Source organism: Muscardinus avellanarius (assembly GCF_963383645.1).
Source record: "Muscardinus avellanarius genome assembly, chromosome: 6".
Lineage (NCBI taxonomy): Eukaryota > Metazoa > Chordata > Mammalia > Rodentia > Gliridae > Muscardinus > Muscardinus avellanarius.
In genome coordinates this window covers 18,553,890-18,580,135 of record NC_137791.1, presented here as the reverse complement: position 1 = coordinate 18,580,135, position 26,246 = coordinate 18,553,890, and the positions used below count along the sequence as shown (strand labels likewise).

Sequence of the window (26,246 nt, the reverse complement as noted above, 5' to 3'; positions counted from 1 at the left end):
CAGCCGCTCGCCAGCCCTGCCCAGGGGCTCAAGGCCCGAGGCTCGCGGGGCGCGTTGGCTCGAGGGGTGCAGATGGGCGCCCTTCCTGTTATGTTCTAGTGAGACTCTCGATGAGGCTGGGTGGCGACACCTTCTCATCCCGTCATTCCCAAGCTTTGGCGGGCCAGGGCGGCAGCAGGTCTGGGGTCCCACCGGGTGGCCAGCTGCCCTCCGCGGGCCGCCGGCGCTCGGTGCGGGTCCGAGTCTCCTTTGCAGGTCACCCGCGCCCCCGGGAGCCCGCGGCCGGATCTTCGTGCGCGTCTATTAGGAGGCGCGCGGTAGTGATGGCGGCGCTCAGCGAGACTTTCCTGTCACTGGATACTACTACTCCCGGCCCTCCTCCGAGCCGCCGGAGCAGCCCTCCGGTCTTTAGTTCACAAGTGGCAATTTGACTCGCTCTGCTGCATGTCTGGAGGGACCGAGGAAAGTGTGGAGACGCCGCGGGGACCGAGGGATCGCAGCTCGAAGAGAAAAAGGGCCAAACAAACAAACAAAACGCGCCCACCCTAACAAACATGAGGCTGCTGGAGCGGCTGCGGAAGGACTGGTTCCTGGTCGGGATCGTGCTGGCCATCGCGGGCGCCAAGCTCGGGCCGGCCGTGGGCGTGCGCGGGGGTGAGTGCGGCCGGGGCGTCGGGGTGCGGGGCGGCGGTCCCGAGCGGTCCCGAGCGGGTGCCGACGGGCTCTGCGCCGGGCGCTGCCGGCCCGCGGCTCCTCCGGCCCTGTGGTGGGGCCGCTTTTCTGATTGACCAGCCCTGGAGGGGACTTGTCGTTAGGGACAGGGGTCTGAGCGCCCACAGCCGACGACCCTGCCCCGTGTCAAGCCCGGAGTGAGGTGGCCGAGCGTGAAACTTATCCCCTAGCCTTCAAAGTAGCATCCTCTCCCCAAGGGACTCCGGGTGGCCCGGAGTTCCTCGGACCTCCCGATCTAGGCTGTTTCCCACTCCTCCTCCAACGCACGTTAAAAAAGAAAGAAAAAAAAAAAGTAGGGGGGTAGGGGTAAAAGAGTCGCCATCCCCACTCCGCGTCCCAACTCAGATTTTTGGGGCCCACGTGCCGGAAAGTGACGATTTGCTGCTGAGACTCCCGAGCGACCGACACGTTGCGCTTGGGGACCCCACTTCCGCGTGCGCCGGGCTCGGCCGCTGCACGGGCAGCGCAGATGCGGACGGTCGGGGTGTTGGGATGTGTGCAAAGTGGGTCCAGGCGCGGTGTAGACAGGTCGCCCGGAGCCTGCCCCAGGCCCTGAGGGTGGGAGCTCTGTGACGCCTGGCCTCCACCCTCCCGACCTCAGACAGCACCTGGAGACTCGGTACCTCCCGCCTTGAGGTCCCCCGACCTGCCATCAACAGGAGCTGGAGTTCTGCAATTAAGCCCTTTTTTTTTTATTATTATCTTGACGGTTTCCTGGATTATCGACAGGTTTCCTTTCTACATCAAATAAGAAAGGCAAATACAGAAGAGAACGCAATCTTTTTATAGTAGGAAGTGCTTATGAGGATATTGGAAGTTGTTTGCACTTTTTTTCTTAAAAGGCTCTTTCAGGATAATAGTGGTTCTTTCTCCCTGGGACTCAGGAGTCCTTCATTTGGAATTAGCTTCTGGAATCATTTTATTTATTTATTTATTTATTTGTTTATTTATTTATTTTTGTGTGTGTGGTACTGAGGATGGAACCTAGAGGCTTTCTGCCTCCGAGCTATACTCCCAGACCTATTTTCTATTTTATTTGGAAACAGGGTCTCATTAACTTGCTGAGAGCCTCACTAAGTACCTGAGGCTGGCTTCGAACCCGTGCAATCCTCCTGTCTCAGCCTCCCAAGCGCGGGGATTACAAGTGTGCGCTACCACTCCCGGCTATTTTTTTTTAAATTTATTTATTTTACTTTTTGGTACTAGGGATGGAAACCAGGGGCATTCTACCGCTGAGCTACACCCCAGCCCGAGTTTTTTATTCTTTATTTTGAAACCGGGTCTCACTGAGTTGCAGAGGGCCTCACTAAGCAGCTGAGGCTGTCCACGAACCACGATCCTCCTCCGGTCTCAGCCTCCAGAATGCTGGGATTACAGGTGTGCCCCACCACGCCTGGTTTAGAATCTGAAAAATTTGTAGCCGCTTAACTGTGATCTTGAAAGCTTCCCCAAACATAAAAGCTTTTAAATAATTATGCTTGGCAATATTAGTAAATATGATTTTTTATATTAACGAGATGTGCTAACATGTAAGAAATTTGCGTGAGTTAGTGAATTAATATTTTTCTTTTTTTCTGCGATACTAGGCTGTAACCCAGGGGCATTCTACCTCCGAGCTACACCCCCAGCCCTAATTTTTTAGTCTTTATTTTGAAACCGGGTCTCACTGAGTTGCAGAGGGCCTCCCTAACTAGCTGAGGCTGTCTGTGAACTGTGATCCTCCTGTCTCAGCCTCCCAAATGCTGGGATTACAAGCGTGCACCACCACGCCCGGCTTTGGATCATTTTATTTTTATTTTTGTAGTGTTAGGAATTGAGCCCAGGACCTCACGCATGCTGGGCAGGTTCTCCACCACTGGGCTCCATCACCATCCCCGTGGCCATTTATTTAATTTATTTATTTGCTGTACTGGGGATTGAATCCAGGGACATTTGACCTCCGAGGTATACCCTCAGCCTTTTTTATTTTTTATTTTGAAAAAGTACCACATGCTGGACATGGAGCTGCGTCTTTGGACCAACATGATTCATCTAAGTTGCATAAAAAGCAGAGCATTGGAGGAAAATAAAAATAATATGGATTTCAAAAGACAAAGTCTTTAAAATTCCTGGGAGCCATTTACATCTAGAACAAGCCAAACTCCTCAGCTTTAAAACCTGTTCCTGTTGCCGGGCGTGGTGACGCACCCTTGTAATCCCCGCGCTTGGGAGGCTGAGACAGGAGGATCGCAAGGGTTCGAAGCCAGCCTCAGCTACTTATTGAGGCTCTCAGCAACTTAGTGAGACCCTGCTTCCAAATAAAGTATAAACTAGGTCTGGGAGTATAGCCCGGAGGTAGAAAAGCCCCTGGGTCCCACCCCCAGTACCACACACACAATAAAATAAATAAATAAATAAATAAATAAATAAATAAAATCGTTCCCGAGCCAGGTGTGGTGGCTCCACGCCGGCTGATCTCAGTTTTAAAGTGTTGTTATCTATATCAGGGCTTCTCAGCCTGGGCATCAATGACATTTGGGACATGATTTGTTGCTGGAGGGCCCTTTTTGTAACTCCCAAGATGTTGAGCCGAATTCCTGAGTTTTACCCGCTAGGTGTCAACAGCTCACTCTACTTTCTAAGTCACAACAACTAAACACTTTCCGGACATTGCCAGCTATCCATGGGGGGCAAAATTGCCGCTGTTGAAAAGTGACCTGTAAACAGGTACCAAATGGCCTTTTCCCAGAATTCCATCTTTTAAAAGAATGCATCATCTGGCGGGGCGTGGTGGCGCACGCTTGTCATCCCCGCGCTTGGGAGGCAGAGACAGGAGGATCGCGCAGGTTCGAAGCCAGCCGCGCGCGCTGGCTTAGGAGACCCTGTTTCCAAATAAAAATGTAAAAATAGGTCTGGGAGTGTAGCCCGGAGGTAGAAGGGCTTCCAGGAACCCCAGTACCACCAAAAAAAAAAAAAAAAAGAGACCCTGTTTCCAAATAAAAGATATAAAATAGGTCTGGGAGTGTAGCCTGGAGGTAGAAGGGCTTCCAGGAACCCCAGTAGCACCAAATAAATAAATAAATAAATAAATAAAAAATAAAAAGTAAAAGAATGCATCTGTTTGGTAACACATTAGGTCTTCAAGATGATTGATTGCATGTAAGTCACGGATGATACTGTAAATATTAGGCACATTAATGCATGCGCAGTGATGTCAGCTAAGCTCCAGAGAGGATTTCCTGGAGGACGAGGACCGGGCCTGTCTGGTTCCCCAGGGTCCCCGGCCTGACACAACTTGATCATCGCCTCACACCAGCCTGTTATTAAGTATTCTCTGTGCTGCTTTACACATAGTAAGTGCTCTGCACACGTTGGTAGAATGAATGCTCATGGGCAGAGCTGAAGGCAGGCATGAATTCAAGCTTTTATTTCCGTTAACTGAGAAGAAATAAAGCCATATTTACTGTTATTATTATTATTATTATTATTATTATTATTATTATTATTTGCAGTACTGGGGATGGAAGTCAGGGGCATTCTACCCTGGAGTGACACTCCCAGCCCTATTTTTATTCTTTTTTTTTGGGCAGGGGGAGTCTGGGGATGGAACCCCGGGGACATTCAACCTCCGAGCTACACCCCCTGCCCGGTTTTTTATTCTTGATTTTGAAATAGGGTCTCACTAAGTTACAGAGGGCCTAAGTAGCTGAGGCTGTCCCCGAACTGCGATACTCCAGTCTCGGCCTCCCAAATGCTGGGATTACAAGCGTGCGCCATCACGCCCAGCTTCCTATTTTTTATTCTTTATTTTGAAACAGAGTCTCACTGAGGTGCAAAGGGCCTCACTGAATAGCTGAGGCTGTCCGCGAACCGCGATCCTCCTGTCTCAGCCTCGCAAATGCTGGGATTACAAGCGTGCGCCGAAGTTAGAGAAGGGAACTTCTTTCGTTAACTCTTCATTTGAGTTTGGGGGTATTTGTGTGTGTGTGTGTGTGTGTGTGTGTGTGTGTGTGTGTGTGTGTGTGTGTGTTACTGGGGATGGAACTCAGGGGCTTTCTACCTCTGGGCTACACTCTCAAGCCTATTCTTTATATTTTGTTTGGAAACAAGGTCTCACTAAATTGCTGAGAGTCTCACTAAGTAGCTGAGGCTGGCTTTGAACCTACGTGATCCTCTTGTCTTAGCCTCGCAAGTACTGGGATTACAAGCTGTGAGCCAGCACACCCTGTGAGTCTGGGGGTATTTTGACTAATATATCAGCAGTGATAATGAGGTAGATACAGTTAAGACCTGTTTTTGTGGTACTGGAGATTGAACTCGGGCATTCTACTTCTGGGCTACATCCGCAGCCTTTTTTATTTTTTTTTGTCTTAAAATAGGGTGTGATCCTGGTGGGGTGGTGCATACCTATGATCCCAGGATTTGAGAGGCTGAGATCGGAGGATCACAGGGTCAAGGCCAGCCTCAGCAACTTAACTAGACTGTTTCAAAACGGGCTTAGAAGGCTGAGACAGGAGGATCATGCAGGTTCAAAGCCAGTTTCCACTGGCTTAAGAGACCCCATTGACAAATAAAAGATATACAATAGGTCTGGGAGTGTAGCCCAGTAGCCCAGAGGTAGAAGGCCGCTAGGTTCCATCCCCAGTACCACCAAAAAAAAAAAAAAAAAAAAAAAAATTAAAAAAGGTTGGGGGTATAGTTTGGAGATAGAATGCCCCTGGATTTAATATCCATTATCAAAACAAACAAACAAACAAAAAAACCCATCTTAAACCATGTTCTGGCTAAATTATCAATACTGGTATTAAAATTGCCATCCTCCAGCCGGGCATGGTGGCGCACGCTTGTAATCCCAGCATTCGGGAGGCTGAGACCGGAGGATCGCGGTTCACGGCCAGCCTCAACTACTTTGTGAGGCCCGCTGCAACTCAGTGAGACCCTGTTTCAAAATAAAGAATAAAAAAAAAAAAATAAGGGCAGGGGGTGTAGCTCAGAGGTCAAATGCCCCTGGGTTCCATCCCCAAACCCACAAACAAACAAAAAAAATTGCCATCCTCCTGCCTTAGCCTCCCCAGTGGCTGGGATCATAGGCTTGTGCCACTCTGCTTGGCCACAGCTAGTGTTTAAGGCACTATCCCCGCTTCTCCCATAGACTCTGATTTCACACGAAGTTACCCTCTGGAAATTCTTTCCTAACAGCTGCTTCTTCTTTCTTTTAGGCCCACTGAAGCCAGAAATAACTGTGTCCTACATTGCGGTCGCAACAATTTTCTTTAACAGTGGACTCTCCTTAAAAACAGAGGTACTCTTAATTTGTACTTAGGTTTTGAAATTTCAGCATCTTTCTGTAAAGCCATTTATATCTATAATCTGAAGACTTCCCCATGGCGGTAACTAGCTGGGACTGCAGCTAAGGACTTGTGTCTTATTTCTACGTATTTTAAAAACTTCGTGGTTGAGCAGTTGGACCCTGATGACTGGGTTAAATGAGTGTGTGTGTGTGTGTGTGTGTGTGTGTGTGTGTGTGTGTGTGTGAATAGTCCTTTTAGTGAAAAAATGCTATGACTAATATGTTCATGAAGAGATGAAATAAAATTATATAAGACTATGGTAACATAATCTCTCATCTAGTAATTAAAAAAACTAAGATATTTACTAATACTAAGAATTAATAAATATTTTGCTTTTTAAAATTATTTTAAGCCGGGCGTGGTGGCGCAAGTTTGTAATCTCAGCATTCGGGCGGAGACCGGAGGATCGTGGTTCGCGGACAGCCTCAGCTACTTAGTGAGGCCCTCGGCAACTTTGTGAGACTGGTTTCAAAATAACGAATAAAAATATAGGGCTGGGAGTGTAGCTTGGAGATCGAATGCCCCTGGGTTTCATCCCCAGACCCGCAAAAAAAAAAATTAATTTAACTAATATATAAACACATGAACATTGTAAGAATGAGTAAGTTTAAGCATCTGTTTCATAACTTTCTCAAATTATGGTGAAAATTGCAGTGGTAGACACTGTGCGTGGCCCCAGTTGAGCTGTTGAAGTTCAGTTTGATTTTCATAATTTTTGGGATCATTTATTCCCAGGACTCATGGTGCTCATTCTTGTATGTCATAACTTTTACTAATATTTATTTATTGCAGTACTGGGTATGGAACCCCTGTTTCCTTATTTTGAAACAGGGTCTCACTGAGTTGCAGAGGATCTCACCTCAGTAGCTGAGGCTGGCCTCGAACCTCCTGTCTCAGCCTCCCAAGTACTGGGATTACAGGAGTGTGCCACCACGCCCGGCACTAATTTTTATTTTAAAAAAGCACACTCTTCCTTAGCATATTTACAAAGTATTTAATAGTTAAGAGAAATATTGGCATTTTTTCTATCAAGTCACAACCTATCATGCATACAGGAAATGGCGTTTACTGATCTAGGCTTCAATGAACGTGGGATTCTCTTGGAAAACAAGAAATCTAGACAATTTTATATTTGAGAGAGATGAATAGGCTTTATGATTCTCTTTTAATTTATAATTTGAGAAAAAGAGGTGAAAATATCAGCTTGTTTTTGAAGAAATTTTATAGTCTTTTTAGCACAAACATGCTTATTCTTATGTAGATGGAAAAATCTTACTGTAAGAAAAAATTGTTTCAAAACTGGCTTTAAAAGTTAAAATTGGGGCTCAGCATTACGTCTCGACCTTCTTTTCTTTTAAGTATGATTTGAGTGAAGCCTAAATTCAGTTGCTTCCTTAGATTGCTCTTAGAACATGGAAAATATGACTTTACTAAATTTGTACATTCTGACGCTGGGCGTGGTGGCTCACGCTTGTAATCCCAGCATTTGGGAGGCTGAGACTGGAGGATTACAGTTTGCAGACAGCCTTAGCTACTTAGTGAGGCCCTCCGCAACTTAATGAGACCCTGTTTCAAAAATAAATAATAAAAAAATAGGGCTGGGGGTGTAGCTCGGAGATAGAATGCCCTTGGGTTCAATCTCCAGCGCTGTAAAAAAAAAAAAGTATATTCTGTATGTATCAGGTTGGTATACATTTTTATTTTTCATTGAGGTAATTTTTGAGCCTAGGAGGGTCAGGGTTTGAATAAGGATCTAGAATAGGCAGTCTGTAGTGTTTCTAATGGATAAATTATATCTCAAGATTTTTTTTTGAGGTATTGGGGATAGAACCCAGAGGTATTCTATCTTTGAGCTACACCCCCAGCCCTAGTTTTTGTTCTTTATTTTGAAATAGGGTCTCACTGAGTTGCGAAGGGCCTTCCTAAGTAGCTGAGGCTGTCTGTGATGGGCGATCCTCTTGTCTCAGCCTCCCAAATGCTTGGATTAAAAGCGTGTGCCACCACACCCAGCTATATCTCAGGAATTTAAAATATTACCTGCTGGGCACAGGTTTGTAATCCCAGTGCTTGGGAGGCTGAGACAGGAGGAAAACACAGGTTTGAAGCTAGCTTCTGCTGGCTTAAGAGACCCTGTTTCCAAGTAAAAAATATAAAATAGGTCTGGGAGTGTAGCCCAGAGGTAGAAAGCCCCTGGGTTCCATCCCCAGTACCACCAAAAAAAATAAAGAATTTAAATATTTGCACTGATTACTTGCTGTTCTGAAAATAACTGACTTGGGATTGGACTTCTGAATTAATATCAAATTCCAGTTTTTTTATTTCATTGAGACGAAGGAACCATTATTACAGGGACCATATTATTATTATTATTATTATTATTATTATTATTATTATTAAATTTTTTTTTTTTTTTGTTCAGCACCTGAGTTCTACTATTGATTCTGAAATGTGGGCACAGTGATACAGAAAGACGTTTGCCATCACCGGGGTGCTGGGGGTGCTGGACTACCTGACCCCGAGGCCTTCCTGCTGGCCCTGGCCACGCTCCTTGTGGAGTGGCTGCCCAGCCCAAGAACTGTGTTTAGGACTTTGCTCAAACTATATCCCCTGGTGGCTGCTTAATGGCTTCAGCTGTTACTATGCCAGGGCAAGTCTGGCCAGAGACTTGATGGGGTGTCTCGCTCCTTGGCTTCTCACATAATGTTATTCTGCAAGGCAGCCAACTTTGTGGGTTGCAAGAGCTGCAGAAGGAAGACTTGCAGCTCCGAGCCTTTCTCTAAGGACCAGCTGCCCTCAGCACCTAGGAGCCCTTCAGAGTCACCCGGCTCCTTTGGATTTGAGGATGAGATGCCTCAGTACCGTGCCAGATGGTGGTATCTAGTAGCCATCAAAGCCATTTCCTCCACCAAAGACCCCTTTCAAACCAAAACAGCGTGGAATAATCTTCAAGAGCCATTTAACCTAAGGTGGGCTAGAGCGCAGCATTGTGTAATATTAGACCATTTCTAAGTCCTGCTAATTTTTTGGCTAACTAAACAGTGGTAAAATAGGAGGAGGCATCTTGCTATTTATTTTCTAGTTAGGCCCTAGAATAATGCATTTTTTTTTTTGCACTGTTAAGAGAGAGTAAATTACTGACCTGAGATTATTTGGAAGTATTTTTTCTGGACCCCTCAAGTTTTATTTATATTGGACATTTTAAGTAGTATTACTCATAACTTGATTTAATGATGTGTATATATATATATATATATATATATATTTTTTTTTTTTTTTTTTTTTTTTTGGTGGTACTGGGGTTCCTGGAAACCCTTCTACCTCCGGGATACACTCCCAGACACATTTTTATACTTTTTAAAATTTGGAAACAGGGTCTCTTAAGCGGCTGGCTTTGAACCTGCGCGATCCTCCTGTCTCTGCCTCCCAAACGCGGGAATTACAAGCATGGGCCACCACGCCCGGCTAATGATGTATATTCTAAAATTTGTTTTACTGATATATTAAAATTATAAAAGTTTTTATGCTAATGCAATATAAAATCTTGAGGGTTTTGTAATTTTGGGGGGTATTTTTTTATGGTACTGGAGATTGAACCCAGGGGTATTCTACCTCGGAGCTACACCGCCAACCTTGGTTTATAATGGTTTATTTGGAAACAGGGTCTCGCTAAGTTGCTCAGGCTGGCCTGGAACCTGCGATCCTCCTGTCTCCCAAGTACTAGGATTATAGATTGGACTACCATCCCCAACTGAAATCTTCAATTTTGAATGTTGATTTATTTCAGTTTCCAAAATAGCTGTTGAAATAATTTCTAAAATTTTGTTATAGTAAAGTAAGGTCAACATTTTAATTTTCTTTCACATTAAGCTAACTTCTAACCTAAACGTTCGGAGACTGTATCACTTAACAGACTGGGACAGGGCCAATTAGTGCAAACAATTGCCTTTTAGTGTCCGTGGTTATCAAGCTTTTCTTATAAAGAAACACAGAGGGCGGTGGGAGGCTCAGGGCTTGAGGAAGGGTCTGGAATAGGGCAGAATATATAGGATTTTATTTTCTTAAACCAATTATGAATTTTTAATCCCTTTAGTTGGAAAGTAAATACAGTACATTCTAAACTTTAGGCTCATGGTACTCGTTTCGAGCCCAGAGCTACCAGGCTGATTCTCAGAGAGGGAATCAGATAGAGGTCAAAGAAGGGCTGGAAGGGAAATTGGTATGTAATGAAAATATTTCTACTTCCTAGTTACAGCCCTGATTTTAAGCAATTCTTGATGCTGTTGGCGAGACTCTGGCTTACTCAGTACGTCGTTTGGAGAATCCCCTCAAGTTTCTTTTAATGGGATTTGACCTGTGTTACATGTGAATAAACAGAATGTCATGCAGCGCCAACTTTTTAATGATTCATGGTGGCGTTTATTTAAATACGTGGCCCTAAATGCTCTCTGTGTGTGTATGCTGTGATACTATTTTGGATTGTATAGGGTTTACATTCTTTTTCAGTGTTTTCTTCTTTGATCTTTATTGTTATAGGAAGAAGATACGAAAAATATATGACACTGGGCTTTTGCATTTGTCTTAAACATCTTTCCTAGACACACAGCGCTTCATGTCTGTGACTTGCCTGTGGTTACGTAGTCTTTGGTGACCCAGCATGAAAGGCCTCTACGACTCATTTTCCTGAGTTCTTTAACGTTATTCTTTTTTTTTTTTTTGTGGGTCTGGGGATGGAACCCAAGGGGATTCGACCTCCGAGCTACACTGCCTGCCCTATTTTTTATTCTTTATTTTGAAACGGTCTCACTGAGTTGCAGAGGACCTCACTAAGTAGCTGAGGCTGTCCGTGAACCACGATCCTCCAGTCTCAGCCTCCCAAATGCTGGGATTACAAGCGTGCGCCACCATGCCTGGCTTTTAGCGTTATTCTGATGGACTGCCAGTTGTTTCCAGTTGTATTTGTTAGGTCAGCTAGTGTTTTCTTTCTTTCTTTCTTTTTCTTTTTTCTTTTTTTTGCAGGTCTAGGGATGGAACCCAGGGGCATTTGACCTCCGAGCTACACCCCCGCCCTACTTTTTATTCTTTAATTTGAAACAGGGTCTCACTAAGTTGCGCAGAGCCTCACTAAGTAGCTGAGGCTGTCCGCGAACCACAATCCTCCGGTCTCAACTCCTGATCCTGGGATTACAAGTGTGCACCACCACGCCCAGCTGCAAGTTACACTATTTGATATTCCAGTCAGAGGCATTCAAATGCCTTTGTTGCTGCATTCTGACTGATCATTGCATTACAATTTTTTAAAATAAAAAAGGAATATTTGTTGGATATTTGTCAAGTGCCTCTGAGTATACGTAAATGAGATTTGGTTTCAGGATGACGGAGAACTCTGTGACTTGGTGTTGCTTACGATTTTTTCTGGGGTGTAACCTTACGATTTCTGATTTTGGCCAGGTGTAATGCCACATGCCTGTACTCTCAGTACTTGGGAGGCTAAGGCAGTGGAATTACAGGTTCGAGGCCAGCCTCAGTCACTAGCAAGACCCTTGTTTCAAAAGGAAAAGTAGAAAGGCCTTGCAGGTTAGCTTGAAGGTAAAATGCCCCTGGGTTCAATCCCCAGTACTAGGGTGGGGAGATTCTGAGTCTGTGCGGTTGCTTGTTTCTTTAGGTCTGATATACCTACTATGGCTTCTGCTAGGCCTGGTGTCCCTATGACTCTAAATTAGACCCAGATTTCTTATATGTCTTTATAGACATCTAGTGGCTAAACAGGAGCTTCTGTGTGTATTTCCACACTGGGACGTGGGAGCCGACGAGACAGATCCCAGGAGGTGGGAATTGGTAACAGAATGGACATTAACTACTGTTTATCAAACTGGTCCACTTTGCCTAATGTCTCTGAGTTTGAGGCATCTTTAACATCTTCCTTAAACTGCGGGGGTTTGTAGTTTTTATTTTTATGACCAATGAGTTACTGATACCTTTAAATATGCTTTAATAATTATTTGTATGTTTTAAAAGACTTTTTTCTACTATTCTTCAAGTGTGTTTTATTTCAACCACATAACACAAATTCAAGTGCAAATGTTTGTAAGTTTACATACATTTGAACGTGGAGGTTAATGAATAACTTTATTTTCGCTGTGAGACTCATCACACATGCTGGGGTATGTTTAGTGTACATTCTCTCCCATCTTGGAGCAATGGTGTGATATAACAGAAGTGGGGAAGGGCGTGACAGTGTGTCAGGAATGGGCTTGAGAATGCTATTCACTGCGTGGTAGCTCTCAATGTCAATTTCTTCATCAGTAAAATAGGGATAATAGAGCCGGGCGTGGTGGCACACGCCTGGAATCCCAGTACTTGGGAGGCTGAGACAGGAGGATCTCGGTTCGCGGACAGCCTCAGCTACTTAATGAGGCCCTCTGCAACTCAGCGAGACCCTGTTTCAAAATAAAGAATAAAAAATAGGGTTGGAGGTGTAGCTCAGAGGTAGAATGCCCCTGGGTTCCATCCCCGGTACCTCAAAAAAAGTACTTTATAATAACGAACACTTTTTTTCTCTTGAAATCTCCCTTTTATAAATATGTTTATAGATAAAAAATTTAGCTCTGAAACAGCACAGAAATAAAACCTCACTCATGCAGCGTTATTTTAGCAGCATTCTCTTTTCGGAAGTAGTTTGCGTACCTTTATTCATTTTGTGTCCTTCTTTCCCCAGGAGCTGACCAGTGCCTTGGTACACGTGAAGCTGCACCTTTTCATTCAGATCTTTACACTTGCGTTTTTCCCAGCAACAATATGGCTCTTTCTTCAGCTTTTATCCATCACTCCCATCAATGAATGGCTTCTAAAAGGGTATGTTGGAATCTTTTGAAGGGTGTATTTTTAATGGGACATCTCCAGTGACATTATCGTTTCTATAGAAACTAGACACAAAAGGAATCATGTGTACTCTCTTATAAAAATAAAAACACTTAACTTTACACAGGTCTTAACAATAGCATTTCATCAGAAGGGTCCATCAAAGAACTGTTTAACAGCATCGGAAACCTCCCTCAGCCATACTTAATCTTAAGGGTCTTTCTTAAGGATGGATGTGTTTCTGGGAATTTTAAAGAGGAAATAAATGGAAGAGACGAGAGATTGGAAGATCTTATATACAATGCAGGCTGTCCATTGAGTGCTTGAAGTTTCTATTCTATATCTTACCAAATGTATATAAATGATGGCTTCATATTATGTTTTTTCTTCAAAGTGCATAAGAAAGAAAATATATACATATGTGGGACATACTTACTTTTTCATATAGTCTGTGTTTGAGATAATAGTTGAATTAACAGTGGATTTTATTGGAATCCTTTTTGTTCATTAAAATGTCTTTATGTTTAAGGAAAATAACAATTAAAAATTATTTGAGGTGGTTTAAAGTTGTTTTAAATCATTTTAGCGTCAGTGTGTAAGAGCTGAAACAGTTGAGTTCTGTTCCTATCCCTAACACGCTATGTGTCTTGAGCAAAGTTATTTAATAGTTTTGCATCTCAATTTCCCTGATGATCATACTTTTACTTCCTACTTAAAAATGATGTTGGGGATATCAGCTGAGGTCATTTATTTGTTCACGTTACATATTTAGCCCCTACTGTGTGCCGAGAATTGTTATATGTAATAATGGAGAAACAGCGGTGTGCCAGTTCATTTTGCATATTGGGGAGACTCAGGCTGTGATGATCAGTAAACACACAGGTAGATGAGACAGACAAAAAGAAGAGATGTGAGAATAGTTAACCCACAATGTGGCCGGGCGTGGTGGCGCACACTTATACCCGTGGCATTTGGGAGGCGGAGACAGGAGGATCAGAGTTCTCGGACAGCCTCAGCTACTTAGTGAGACCCTTTGTAACTCAGTGAGACCCTGTTTCTAAATAAAATAAAAAATAGTGCTGGGGGTGTGGTTCAGAAGTAGAATGCCCCTGAGTTCCATCCCCAGTACTGCAAAACACACACACACACACACACACACACACACACACACACACACACACAATGTGGTTGGAGGTGGGTGGGTGGGTAGGCTGCTGATTAACTGAAATTGCAGAATTGGGACAGAATATTCTAGGGAAAGGAAGCAGAGTGTACAAAGTTTCCAAGGTAGAAATAAGCCAGGTGCGTTGTCGTGTCCACCGAGCGACTGCGCTAGCCGGGGCCAGTGGTGTGCAGGAAGGGCGGTCGGGGCGGAGGCAGGAGGGTCGGCAGGAGCCAGCTATGCAGAGCCTTGGAAGTGTGTGGGAAAGCGTCCAGGCCTGACTTCTCCTGTTACCAGAAGCTACTGCGAGTTCGAGGATGTTGTATGTCCTAATTTATATTTGTGGATGATCCTTCTGGCTGCTGTGTGGGGAGTGGAGAGCAGAGGGGGCTGACAAGATGCTGGAGAATGGGCTCGGGGACCAGGGGTGAGCTGGTCGTGCAAGAGAGAGGAAAGAGTGTATGCAGGGTAGATACTAACAGAGCTCCTAAGAGGCCGGGCTGGAAGAGATGTACAGTGAAGAGACAGAGGAAGGCACCCGGGGTGACTTGGAGGCTTTAAGTCTGAGCCACGGGGTAACTGCATCATTTACTTAACTGGGGAGAAACAGTGTATGACCAGAGGGGAAAACCAGTGCCATTTGGGCCAGATCGAGTTTTAGGGCATGAACATCAAATTTCACCAGAAAGCTTTAAGATAACACATAAATAAGATGGCCTTCTTTTAGAGCAACAGTGTATGTGTGTCCAGAACTAGTAGTTACTGAGTATCTGCCAGGTGAAGGACACAGGGAGGAGGACATTAACTTTTTCCTGTCTTCGGGACACTTCTCTCTCTCTCTCTCTTTTTTTTTTTTTTTGGAGGTACTGGGGTTCCTGGAAGCCCTTCTATGTCCGGGCTACACTCCCAGACCTATTTTATACTTTTATTTATTTATTTATTTATTTTATTATTATTATTATTATTATTATTATTATTTTTTTTTTTTTTTTTTTTTGGTGGTACTGGGGTTCCTGGAAGCCCTTCTACCTCCAGGCTACACTCCCAGACCTATTTTATACTTTTTTATATTATTATTATTATTATTATTATTATTATTATTATTATTATTATTTTGGTGGTGTTGGGGTTCCTGGAAGCCCGTCTATATCTGGGCTATACTCCCAGACCTATTTTATACTTTTATTTATTTATTTATTTTTATTATTATTATTTTATTTGTTTATTTATTTATTTTGGTGGTACTGGGGTTCCTGGAAGCCCTTCTACCTCCAGGCTACACTCCCAGACCTATTTTATACTTTTTAATATTATTATTATTATTATTATTATTATTATTTTGGTGGTACTGGGGTTCCTGGAAGCCCTTCTATATCTGGGCTATACTCCCAGACCTATTTTATACTTTTATTTATTTATTTTATTTTTATTATTATTATTTTATTTGTTTATTTATTTATTTTTTTGGTGGTACTGGGGTTCCTGGAAGCCCTTCTACCTCCGGGCTACACTCCCAGACCTATTTTTTAAAATATATTTTTATTTGGAAACAGGGTCTCCTAAGCCAGCTGAGGCTGGCTTCGAACCTGCGCGATCCTCCTGTCTCCGCCTCCCAAGCGCGGGGATTACAAGCGTGCGCCACCACGCCCGGCTTCAGGACACTTCTAACCGAGTTGGATACGTGATTGTTAATTATAGTAAGCAAACCCAGTGGGGTAGCATAGGATTTGTCTAATGGATGGTGTAGTCCACTAAAGGATAAATGGATTGGCAAGGGGTGTATACCTAAAGTAGAGAGTGTAACAGTGGGGCGTTTAAGGCATCAACAGATGAAGGATTTTTTTTTTAGGGTAAGAATAAAAGATAAAATATTTCTTCAAGGCCAAGTCAGCTCAGGCCTGAACTGCTGTACTGAAGAATTTGGGTTTGAAGCTACAGAGGAGGGAGAGCTCTTAAAAGTGTCAAAACAAGAGAACAGTGTGCTAAAAGGGGGTCATTCAGGAGGATTATAGTCGGATAGCACTGCGCTGTGTTTATTATTAGAACGGTATAGCACCTGCAATCTAAATGAAACAAGCATATAGTTCTCACCTTGGGACGTTAAACTTTAAAAAGTACACACTTGCCCTAAGTCATTTAGAGGAGCTCTTCCCATGGGGCACACTCATTTCTCTCTTCCCCTCCCCGATTTGAGAGTACACACTTGGCATGTTAATTTGAGGGAGGTGCAAACTCCTAGCTCAGGATCACGTTGAAATAAAGGTGTTCTGAGCCTGTTCTCCAGCTTTCTATGAGGAAGGGTCAGTGTGAAGGGAGAGATCACTCTTCCAGACATTTGTTAAGTGACTGGGCTTGGGAGAAGCGCATCTTGCCAGGGGTGGGAGCAGAGGTCTGAGGAGGACGGAAACCTGGTCGTGGTGACTGGTTCCCAAGTCACGATTTTTAAGGAGCAAAGTCACATAGAACTCCAGAATTCCAAACAGAATCATCAGATGAAAACCGGTTCCTGTGGCACGTTCACAGGGAAAATCGATTATTTGGAAGATATATAAATTTAGCGAGGCATGATGGAGCATGTCTGTAATCCCAGTACCTAGGAGGCTGAGGCAGGAGGATCTCAGGTTTGAAATCAGCTTTAGTGATGTAGTGAGGCTTTCAGCAAACTAGCAAAACCCTGCTTCAAAACAAAAGATAAATGTCCCTGGGTTCAATTCACAATTACACACACACACACGCACACACACACACACACACACACACACACACACACACACTATCTATATCTATATCTATATTTACATTTATCATATAATTATATATTTTCATTCTGGAGATATATTTTGGAGCAGAGGGATTATAATTAATAATAATATAATATAAACTTAAAAATTTCTGAGAGATCTTAAATGTTCTCTTACTGCATATACACAAATATATCTATGTAAGGTGATAAATATGTAATTACCATGATAGTGGTGATAATTTAAGAATTATTATTAACAATATAATTAAAAATATAACAAAATACAAATATATAATATCAATATATTATACTTTTAATTATATTGTTAGTGGTAACAATATAAACATATATCAAAACATGTTGTATACTCTCACTGTATTCGATTTTTATCTGTCAATTATATTTTGATAAAACTGAAAAAAGAAAACAAATTCAATATTAGACACTTTTAGTTTGGGGAGCAATCTAGCAACTACAATATTGGGAAGTAGTAATTAGGGCTAGATATAGAAAGTTAAAAGTATTTGTACAGGTTAAAAATTATATTGAAAAAGCCGGGCGTGGTGGCGCACACTTGTAATTCCGGCATTTGAAAGGCTGAGACAGGAGGATCAGGGTTCGTGGACAGCCTCAGCTACTTAGTGAGGCCCTTTGCAACTCAGTGAGACCTTGTTTCAAAATAAAGAATTAAAAATAGGGCTGGGGGTATAGCTCAGAGGTAGAATGCCCCTGGGTTCCATCCCAAGTACTGGAAAAAAAATTATATTGAAAAGGAAGCAGGAGAGACAGCACAAAATCATAATGGGCTTATTTACAAGATAAGAAATAGCTGGACACAGTGGTACACACACGTGACCCTAGTACTTGGGAGGCTGAGAAAAGAGGATCTCAGGATTGAGACCTACCTCAGCGACTTAGTGAGACCCTGTTTCAAGTTAAAAAAGGAAAAGGGCTGGAGGTGTAGCTCAGAGGTAGAGCGGCCCTGGGTCCACTCTCCAGTGCTGGGCTGGGCAGGGAGTGGGGGAGGTTTATATAAACCATAGTGATGAAGTGAGATGGCACCGAAGAAAACAAGAGTCCTCTAAGAAGCAAGAGTGTAGATGGAGTGAACATGGACGTTGGGTCTGGAGGTCACTCTTAAGATCAGCACTTTTATACTAGTAGAAGAAAGCCAGTTCCAGAGGAGTTAAGAGCGAATGAGCTGTGGGGTCGTGGAGGCAGAGCATTTTTTATAATTAACAGTGCTTTGTGATAAAGGACGTAGAATTGTATCTTAAGGAGGCAACAGTACTAATTTTGCTGCTAGCTATCTGCATTTGTGCATCGAATCTTTCTAGGCAGAAATAATGTCTTATGCTTTTTATACCCTTATGTAATATACCACGCATATATTCACTATTTAGTTTAGGAATTTTCCTTATTTTATTTATTTAATTAATTAATTTATTTATTTATTTTTGTGGTACTAGGGATAGAACACAGGGGGCCTCTACCTCCGGGTTACGCCCCTGACCTATTTTATATTTTATTTTGAAACAGGGTCTCACTAAATTGCTGAGAGCCTCACTAAGTAACTGAGGCTGGCTTTGAGCTTGTGTCATCCTCCTGTCTTAGCCTCCCAAGCGCTGGGATTACAAGTGTGTACCACCACACCCGGCGCTTTTTATGTTTTATTTTGAAACAGGGTCTCACTGAGTTGCAAAGGGCCTCACTAAGTAGTAGCTGAGTCTGTCTGCGAACCTCAGTCCTCCCAAGTGCTGGGATTACAAGCGTGTGCCACCAGGCCCGGCTTGGAATTTTCTTTTTTTTTAAAGATACAATTCTGATTTTGTGTCCATACAGGAGAAGGGACCAGAAGAGAGGAAAAGATTAAAAGATAGAAATATTGAAAATAGCTAAGAGGACCTGTCCCTAGTGCTGGTGATATGGGAGAGAGAAGGCCGAGAGGCTCTCAGAGGAATCCTAGATAAATAAATTTTTTTTTTTTTTGGTGGTACTGGGGGTGGAACCCAGAGGCTTTCTACCTCCGGGCTATACTCCCAGACCTTTTTTATATTTTATTTGGAAACAGGGTCTCACTAAGTTGCTGAGAGCCTCACTAAGTAGCTGAGACTGGCTTCGAACCCGTGCGATCCTCCTGTTTCAGCCTCCCAAGCACGGGGATTACAAGCGTGCGCTACCACGACCGGCTGATAAATAAATTTTTAAATGTAGATGGAAGAATAAAAGTTTATGTAGAGAGCTGGCTTTGGGCAAGCTACTGAACTTCTCTTTTAACTTTAGTTTTCGTTAAAGTGAGAATATTACTTATGAGAAATAAATGAGATAGTGTTAAGTGTCTATAATAGTATTTACTGATGTTATTGTACCCTAAGGAACACTCAGAGGTTGAGGATTAATAATAGGTCATACTACTTTAGCCTCGTGTAGAAAAACAGACCTTGGAAAAGACCGAAGCCTGGCATGGTGGTGAACGCCTGTAATCTGTAAGTACTTGGGAGACAGAGATAGGAAGAGCACAGGTTCAGGACCTACCTTGGCAAATTAGAGAGACCCTCAGCAACTTAGATCCTATTTCAAAATAAAAAAAAAAATTAAAAAGAGTTGGGGGTATGGCACAGAGATAGAATATCATAGAATACCCCTGTCCTCAATCCTCAGTTCCAAAAAAAAAAGGTCAAACTGGGTCGGATTGCTTGACCCCAGTAGATAAAGACCAGTGTGGGCAACATAGCAAGATCTCATTCCTAGGCCAGGTGGTGGTGCACACTTATAATCCCAGCATTCGGGAGGCTGAGACAGGAGGATCACAGTTCACAGACAGCCTCAGCTACTTAGCGAGCCCTCTGCAACTCAATGAGACCCTGTTTAAAAATAAAGAATAAAAAAAAATAGGGCTGGGGGTGTAGCTCGGAGGTAGAATGCCCCTGCGTTCTATCCCCAGTACCGTAAAGAAGAAGAAGAAGAAGAAAAAAAAACAGATCTAATTTCTAAAAATAAGAAAATGAAATTTAAAAAGGGACCATGTTGAATTGAATAAGCTGGAAATTCCATAAACGATATTTTCTTATGTTTTAGTTAAAATGCCTTTGTTTTTATTTATTTTATACCTATCATACATTTATGCATAAAGTTCAGACAGTACATTCTTAGAAAAATAATCCATAAGCATAGTCATTCAAAAGCTATATGCGTCAGATGCTCTGTCCACTATGCCCTGTCTAAACTTTTAACTTAGTTTGGCTACTTGCTCTGACCAGAAAAGTATATTCTATATGAATTCTGAGTAATGCTTTTTATTTTATTTATTTATTTTTTAATTAATTAATTTTTTGGGTGGTACTGGGAGTGGAACCCAGGGGCTTTCTACCTCTGGGCTATACTCCCAGACCTATTTTATACTTTATTTGGAAACAGGGTCTCACTAAGTTGCTGAGGGCCTCACTAAGTAGCTGAGGCTGGTTTCGAACCTGTGCGATCCTCCTGTCTCAGCCTCCCAAGTGCGGGGATTACAAGCGTGCGCCACCACGCCTGGCTTAGTATTCAGATTTGCTACTCATAGTTTCATTTGTCATGCAATTTATTTCATATCCTAAAAAAGAGGCTCATGGAAGTATAAACATAATTTAATACAACCCAAATTTAGAAAAGACACTAGAATTCTCTATAGAGTCTGAATTTGACTGTATGATTATGTCATGCCTATTTCTATAATGATATTACAACATGAAAAATGTCTTTTATGAGATAATGATTTGAGAATTGCCACCTATGAAAATAAATTAAAAACGTAAGCTTGTATTTCATTAAGATATTTTTGAACTTTGGATTCAGTTTAGAGCTTTTATTTAACAAAAGGTTTTCTGCAAAAAGTATAAGAAGAAGCTGGGTGTGGTGGTACCCACTTGCAATCCAGTATTTGGGAGTCTGAGACAGGAGGATCACAGATTCGAGGACAACCTCAGCAAATAGTGAGATTCTAACGAACCTAGTGAGACCCTGTTTCAAGATAAAAATAAAACAGAGCTGGCAGTAGCTTGGCAGTAGAATGCCTCTGAGTTCAACAAAACAAAACAAAATAGCGTAAGGAAAATTTTTATTTTACCTGAAAATAACCTAAGATTGTATACATCTACCAGTTGACTAGACATTTTGGTTATCTTTCCATGATTATACGCACTATAAATTGGCTGTTTTCTGAACTGCATAATCGAAGCTTAAATAACATCAGAACTAAAATCTCTCTAACCTGTGGAATGTAATGAGCGCTCGGAGCCCGTGCACTTCCTACTTCTAAGCCACTACGCCTCACATCAAATCGTCTCCACTCAGCGGGGAATATGCATTCTCAATAAACACTCTCCTGTTTTTATTTGCTCGGCTCTGCTATTTGTGAATGAATATGGTGAAAGCTGTTATAATTGGAATAAAACCTATTTACAATTGGATTTTCTTTTCTTTTTCAGCTTGCAGACAGTAGGTTGCATGCCTCCCCCGGTGTCTTCTGCAGTGATTTTAACCAAGGCAGTCGGTGGAAATGAGGTGAGTCGCTGGGGTTCACCTGATTTAAACATAAGTGCGTGCTGTGCTTTTATTTTGTTGAAAACCATGTTTTGAACATAAAGGGGTCATATTGAAAACATGAGAAAACTCATAACCCGAGCATCTTAGAAAAGAAGGGGTTGTATTTACCTCGTAGGAGGATGCTAAAATTGGTGGTGATAAGTGGAATTTAGGATTTCAGAGAGAAAAAGCAAAGGAGCTGTACGAGGGGGAGGCAGTGATTTTCTACCCAATGCGGAGTTGGGGGTCAAAAGCCACAGGAGTCCAAGGAAAGGAGCTTCTCATACAAGACTCACGGCCAGGCCATTTCTTAGGTCCTAAAACTTTTTTTGTGGTACTGAGGATGGAACCCAAGGGTATTCTACCTCCTAGTTACACCCCCAGCCCAATTTTTTTTTATTATTTAAAAAAATTTTTTTTTAAGATTTAAAGAAGTTTATTAGAAAGATAGAAATACAGAAAATAGAAATACATCCCCATGCCAAAATGGCACGAGGGGGTGACTCGAAATGAATACACCAAAAGAAGACTGGCAAATGGAGCTGTAGCTGCCTGTTGAATGCCAGACAAGGACTCCTGGGTGTGGCCATCACCTAGCAGACCTGCCTGGCTGAAACTTACGGACTGGGAAACTGTCCCCAGGGATCTTTGTTAGACCCCTGGGAATAATTTCCCAAAAAATCCCCAAAGAAACAAACAAACAAACAAAAATCAGAAAAAGAGAAAAAAAGAAAAAGAGAGAAAGATAGAAATAGAGAGGACAGAAATTCAGCCCCATGCCAAAATGGCATGGGGGGGGGTGACTTGAAATGAATACACCCTTTTTATTGTTTTGAAACAGGGTCTCACTGAGTTGCAAAGGGCCTCACTAAGTAGCTGAGGCTGTCCGCAAACCGCGATCCTCCTGTCTCAGGGATTACAAGCGTGCAGCACCACGCCCGGCTAGATCCTAAAACATTTAAAATAAACCAGATTTGTGGGAAAAGGTTCAGTGTGTTTAACGGCAAGTGATGTTGACATAAAAATGAGTAAATTGGTCAGGTTTCTCAGATGAGTTCTAGGAAATTGTCCAGCCGCTGGGAGACTGTGGCAAAAGAAATGCGTTTGTGTATTGTCCATTTCAGAAGCTATTTACGAGGAAAGGCCCTCTGGCTTCCTACTGACGGACTTTCCTTTTTGACTGGTTATTTCTCCTTTTCCACCTACATTCTCTCATTTAGAAAAGAGTGCTCTGAGGTGGCCGGGCGTGGTGGCGCAACCTTGGAATCCCAGCATTCGGGAGGCTGAGACAGGAGGATCTGGGTTTGCAGGCAGCCTCAGCTACTTAGTGAGGCCCTCCGTAACTCAGTGAGACCCTGTTTCAAAATCAAGAATAAAACATAGGGCTGGGAGTGTAACTCAGAGGTAGAATGCCTCTGGGTTCTATCCCTAGTACCTCAAAAAAAAAAAAAAAAAAGCTTGGAGGGGTTCCAACCCTTGTTCTTTCTTAGTATTTGGCTTTCTTTCTTAGCATCAGTTTTAATTTTCATCCATTTTATTCTTTTCTAAAAATATTTATTGAGTACATACTACCTTCTTTTTTTGAAAACATATGTGTTGAAATATTGTCAAGGAATCAACCGAATACATTTATACAATTTATGTTTTTACACATATATATGTATTTCTGCAAAACTATCACCACAGTCAAGACAGTGAACGTATCCATCACCTTCTGTCTTAACTCTGCTATAACAGAGTACCTGAGTCAGGGTAATTTATGAAGAAAAGAGGCTTAGTTCATATACTGCCGGAGCTGAGGAGTCCGAAGGCAATGGGCCTGTGTCTGGTGAGGGCCTTTGTACTGCGTCACCTCACAGCGTGGGCAGAAGGGCAGGAGAGAACATGGGAGAAACTGAGAGACTGAATTTGCAGTGCCAAGACCTTTTATAATCGGCATTAACCCATTCTTATTTGGGGGGCCAGGGGTTAGTAGGAATTGAACCCAGGAGCATTTTATCTCTAAGCTACAACCCCAGCTAAAACTCCAGCCATCTTTAAAAATATTTATTTATGAGCCAGGCGTGGTGGTGCGTACTTGTAATCCCATTACTTGGGAGGCTGAGACAGGAGGATCTCAGGTCCAAAGCCAGCCTCAGCTTCTTAGTGAGGCCCTTTGCAATTCAGTGAGACTTTGTTTCAAAAATTAAAAAGACTAAACTGGGTGTGGTGGCGCATGCTTGTAATCCCAGCATCTGGGGGGCTCAGACTGGAGGATCACAGTTTGCAGACAGCCTTAGCTACTTAGTGGGGGCCTCTGCAACTTAGTGAGACCCTGTTTCAAAATAAAGAATAGAAAATAGTGCAGGGGGTGTAGCTCGGAGGTCGAATGCCCCAGGGTTCCATCCCCAGTACCACACCCATAAAAAAATTAAAAAACTAAAAAAATAGGGCTGGGGGTATAGCTCGGAGATACATTGCTTCTGGGTTCCATCCTTAGTACCTCAAAAAATATATGCATATGTGTGTGTGTGTGTGTGTGTGTGTGTGTGTGTGTGCGTATTTATGTATGTATTTATTTTTTGCGGTACTGGGGATGAAACCCAGGGACATTCTACCTCTGAACTCCACCATCAGCCCAATTTTTATAAATTCTTGATTTTAAAACAGGATCTCACTAAGTTGCAGAGGGCCTCATAAATGGCTGAGGCTGGCCTTGAACCTGTGATCCTACTATCTGAGCCTCTCAAGTACTGGGATTATAAGCTTATAACACCACACCCAGTTCTCTTTTCTTTTCTATTTTTTTTTTTTTTAAATAGGATCTTGCTAGGTTGTCGGCAGTCTCACTAAATTGAGGCTGGTATTGAACCTATAATGCTCCTGTCTCAGCTTCCCAAGTACTGGGATTACAGGCATGTGCCCTTATGCCTGGTTAAAAAAATTTTTTTTCTTTTATTTTGAAACAAGTTAGCAACTCTAAATTGCTGAGACTGGCCTCAAACCCAAGATCCTACAGTCTCAGCCTTCCAAATACTGGGATTAGAGGTGTGCTCACCATGCCTGGTGAAGTTTCTGTTAGTATATAAACCCTCTTCTTTTTACCACAGATGTTTGTAAATTTTTTTAAGAAATTGCCAAACAAATTCCAAAGCGGTGTGGCCTTTTACATTCCAACTTCTAGTAAATGAACTCTAGCGCTCCAATGGCCAGTCGACACTTGTTCTTTTTAATCTTTTTAACTTTTTGTATTTATTTAATTTTGTATTTATTTATTTATTTATTTATTTATTTATTTATTTATTTTTTTGGTGGTACTGGGGTTCCTGGAAGCCCTTCTACCTCCGGGCTACACTCCCAGACCTATTTTTACATTTTTTAAAATTTGGAAACAGGGTCTCCTAAGCCAGCGCGCACGGCTGGCTTTGAACCTGCGCGATCCTCCTGTCTCCGCCTCCCAAGCGCGGGGATTACAAGCGTGCGCCACCACGCCCGGCTAATTTTGTATTTAATTTAATTTTAAATTCTAATATATGCACTGTGTTACCTCGCTGTGGTTTTAATTTAATTTGCGTCTCCTACGGTGATAACGTTCCGCACCTTTGAAGTACTTGTTTGGTCTCCATCCATATGTCTTTGGCAAAATGTCTACTAAACCTTTGGCTCATTTTCAAAACTAGGGTGGTTTGTTTGTACTGATGAGCATTGAGAGTTTTTTTCATTCTTATATATTTTTCATTCTTATATATTTTTTCATTCATATATATTTTTTCATTCTTATTCTTCATAAGATAGGGACATTGTAAATATCTTCTTCCAGTCTGTGGCTGGCCTTTTCATCTTCTTACCAGTGACTTTTGAAGTACAGGATAGTAGTGGAGGTGGTACACACACACCCTGAGTGAGAGAGTGGGAGAGCAGGGAATCACACATGGATTTGCCATTGCCCGAGCTGGCGGTGAGACCCGGAGCTTCTGTCCACAGTGCACTGGACAGAAGAAGGAATCGCCCGACCTTCAGGGCTGTCATTTAAGTGACCTGGACAGGAGAACCGAATCATGGTGAAGGCAGCTAAGGTCAGCCATACTGGTTAAGTCCAAGAGTTTATTTATTTATTTTTGATGTCTTAAGATGCCCATTAGCTGGGCATGGTGGTACACTCATATAATCCTAGTACTCGGAAGGCTGAAACAGGAGGATCACAGGTTCAAGGCCAGACTCAGCCATTTGGCAAAACCTCTCAGCAACTTAGAGAAACTCTGGTTCAAAGTAAAAACAAAATAGGGCTAGAGTGTGTAGCTTGGAGGTAGAATGCCTCTGGGCTCCATCCTGTGTCAAAAAAAAAAAAAAAACCCCAAAGGTGAGTTCAGGCCAGATGTGGTGGCCCACACCTTTAATCCTAGTATTTGGAAGACTGAAATAGGAGGATTTGGGGTTTGAGGCCAGACGCCAATCCCTCAGAAACTTAGAGAAACCCTGGTTCATAGTAAAAATAAAATAGCGCTAGAGTGTAGCTTGGAGGAAGAATGGCAATGGATCCATCCCTAGTACCCCCCCCCCCAAAAAAAAAATAAAAAGAAATGAAAAGTGAATTTAGACAAGGCATGACAGCTGGCCCATTCCTTAAATCCTAGTATTTTGGAAGGGTGAAATGGGAGTATTGCAAGTTCAAGGCCATTCTCAGCAACTTAGCAAAACCCTCAGTAACTCAGAGAGACCCCGGTTTAAAGTAAAATTAAAATTGGGCTGGCGTGTAGCTTGGAGGTCGAATGCCCCTGGGTTCCATCCCCAATTGCAGAGGCAGCAAGGCAAGCCAGGCATCATGGTTGACTTCCTGTGGGAGGAACGGAATTGGCAGGTGGCTGGATTTAACCGGGGT

General features: G+C 42.6%; 1 protein-coding gene across 5 annotated transcripts in view; it reads left to right on the top strand.

Annotated features, from left to right (window-relative positions):
- Positions 1-554: 554 nt before the first annotated feature.
- Positions 555-26,246, top strand: part of SLC10A7 (solute carrier family 10 member 7) — a gene marked incomplete at both ends in the record, with an annotated part of 258,607 nt that continues 232,915 nt past the window's right edge. For 4 of the 5 annotated variants that reach the window (XM_080697885.1, XM_080697886.1, XM_080697887.1 and 1 more), the window contains 4 exons: positions 555-654; positions 5,931-6,013; positions 12,778-12,914; positions 21,292-21,367. In XM_080697885.1, coding sequence (XP_080554011.1) covers positions 555-654; positions 5,931-6,013; positions 12,778-12,914; positions 21,292-21,367 — 396 coding nt within the window. Of the gene's footprint in view, positions 655-5,930; positions 6,014-12,777; positions 12,915-21,291; positions 21,368-26,246 lie in introns of those variants that run through there. The other variant, XM_080697888.1, reaches the window with a different exon arrangement.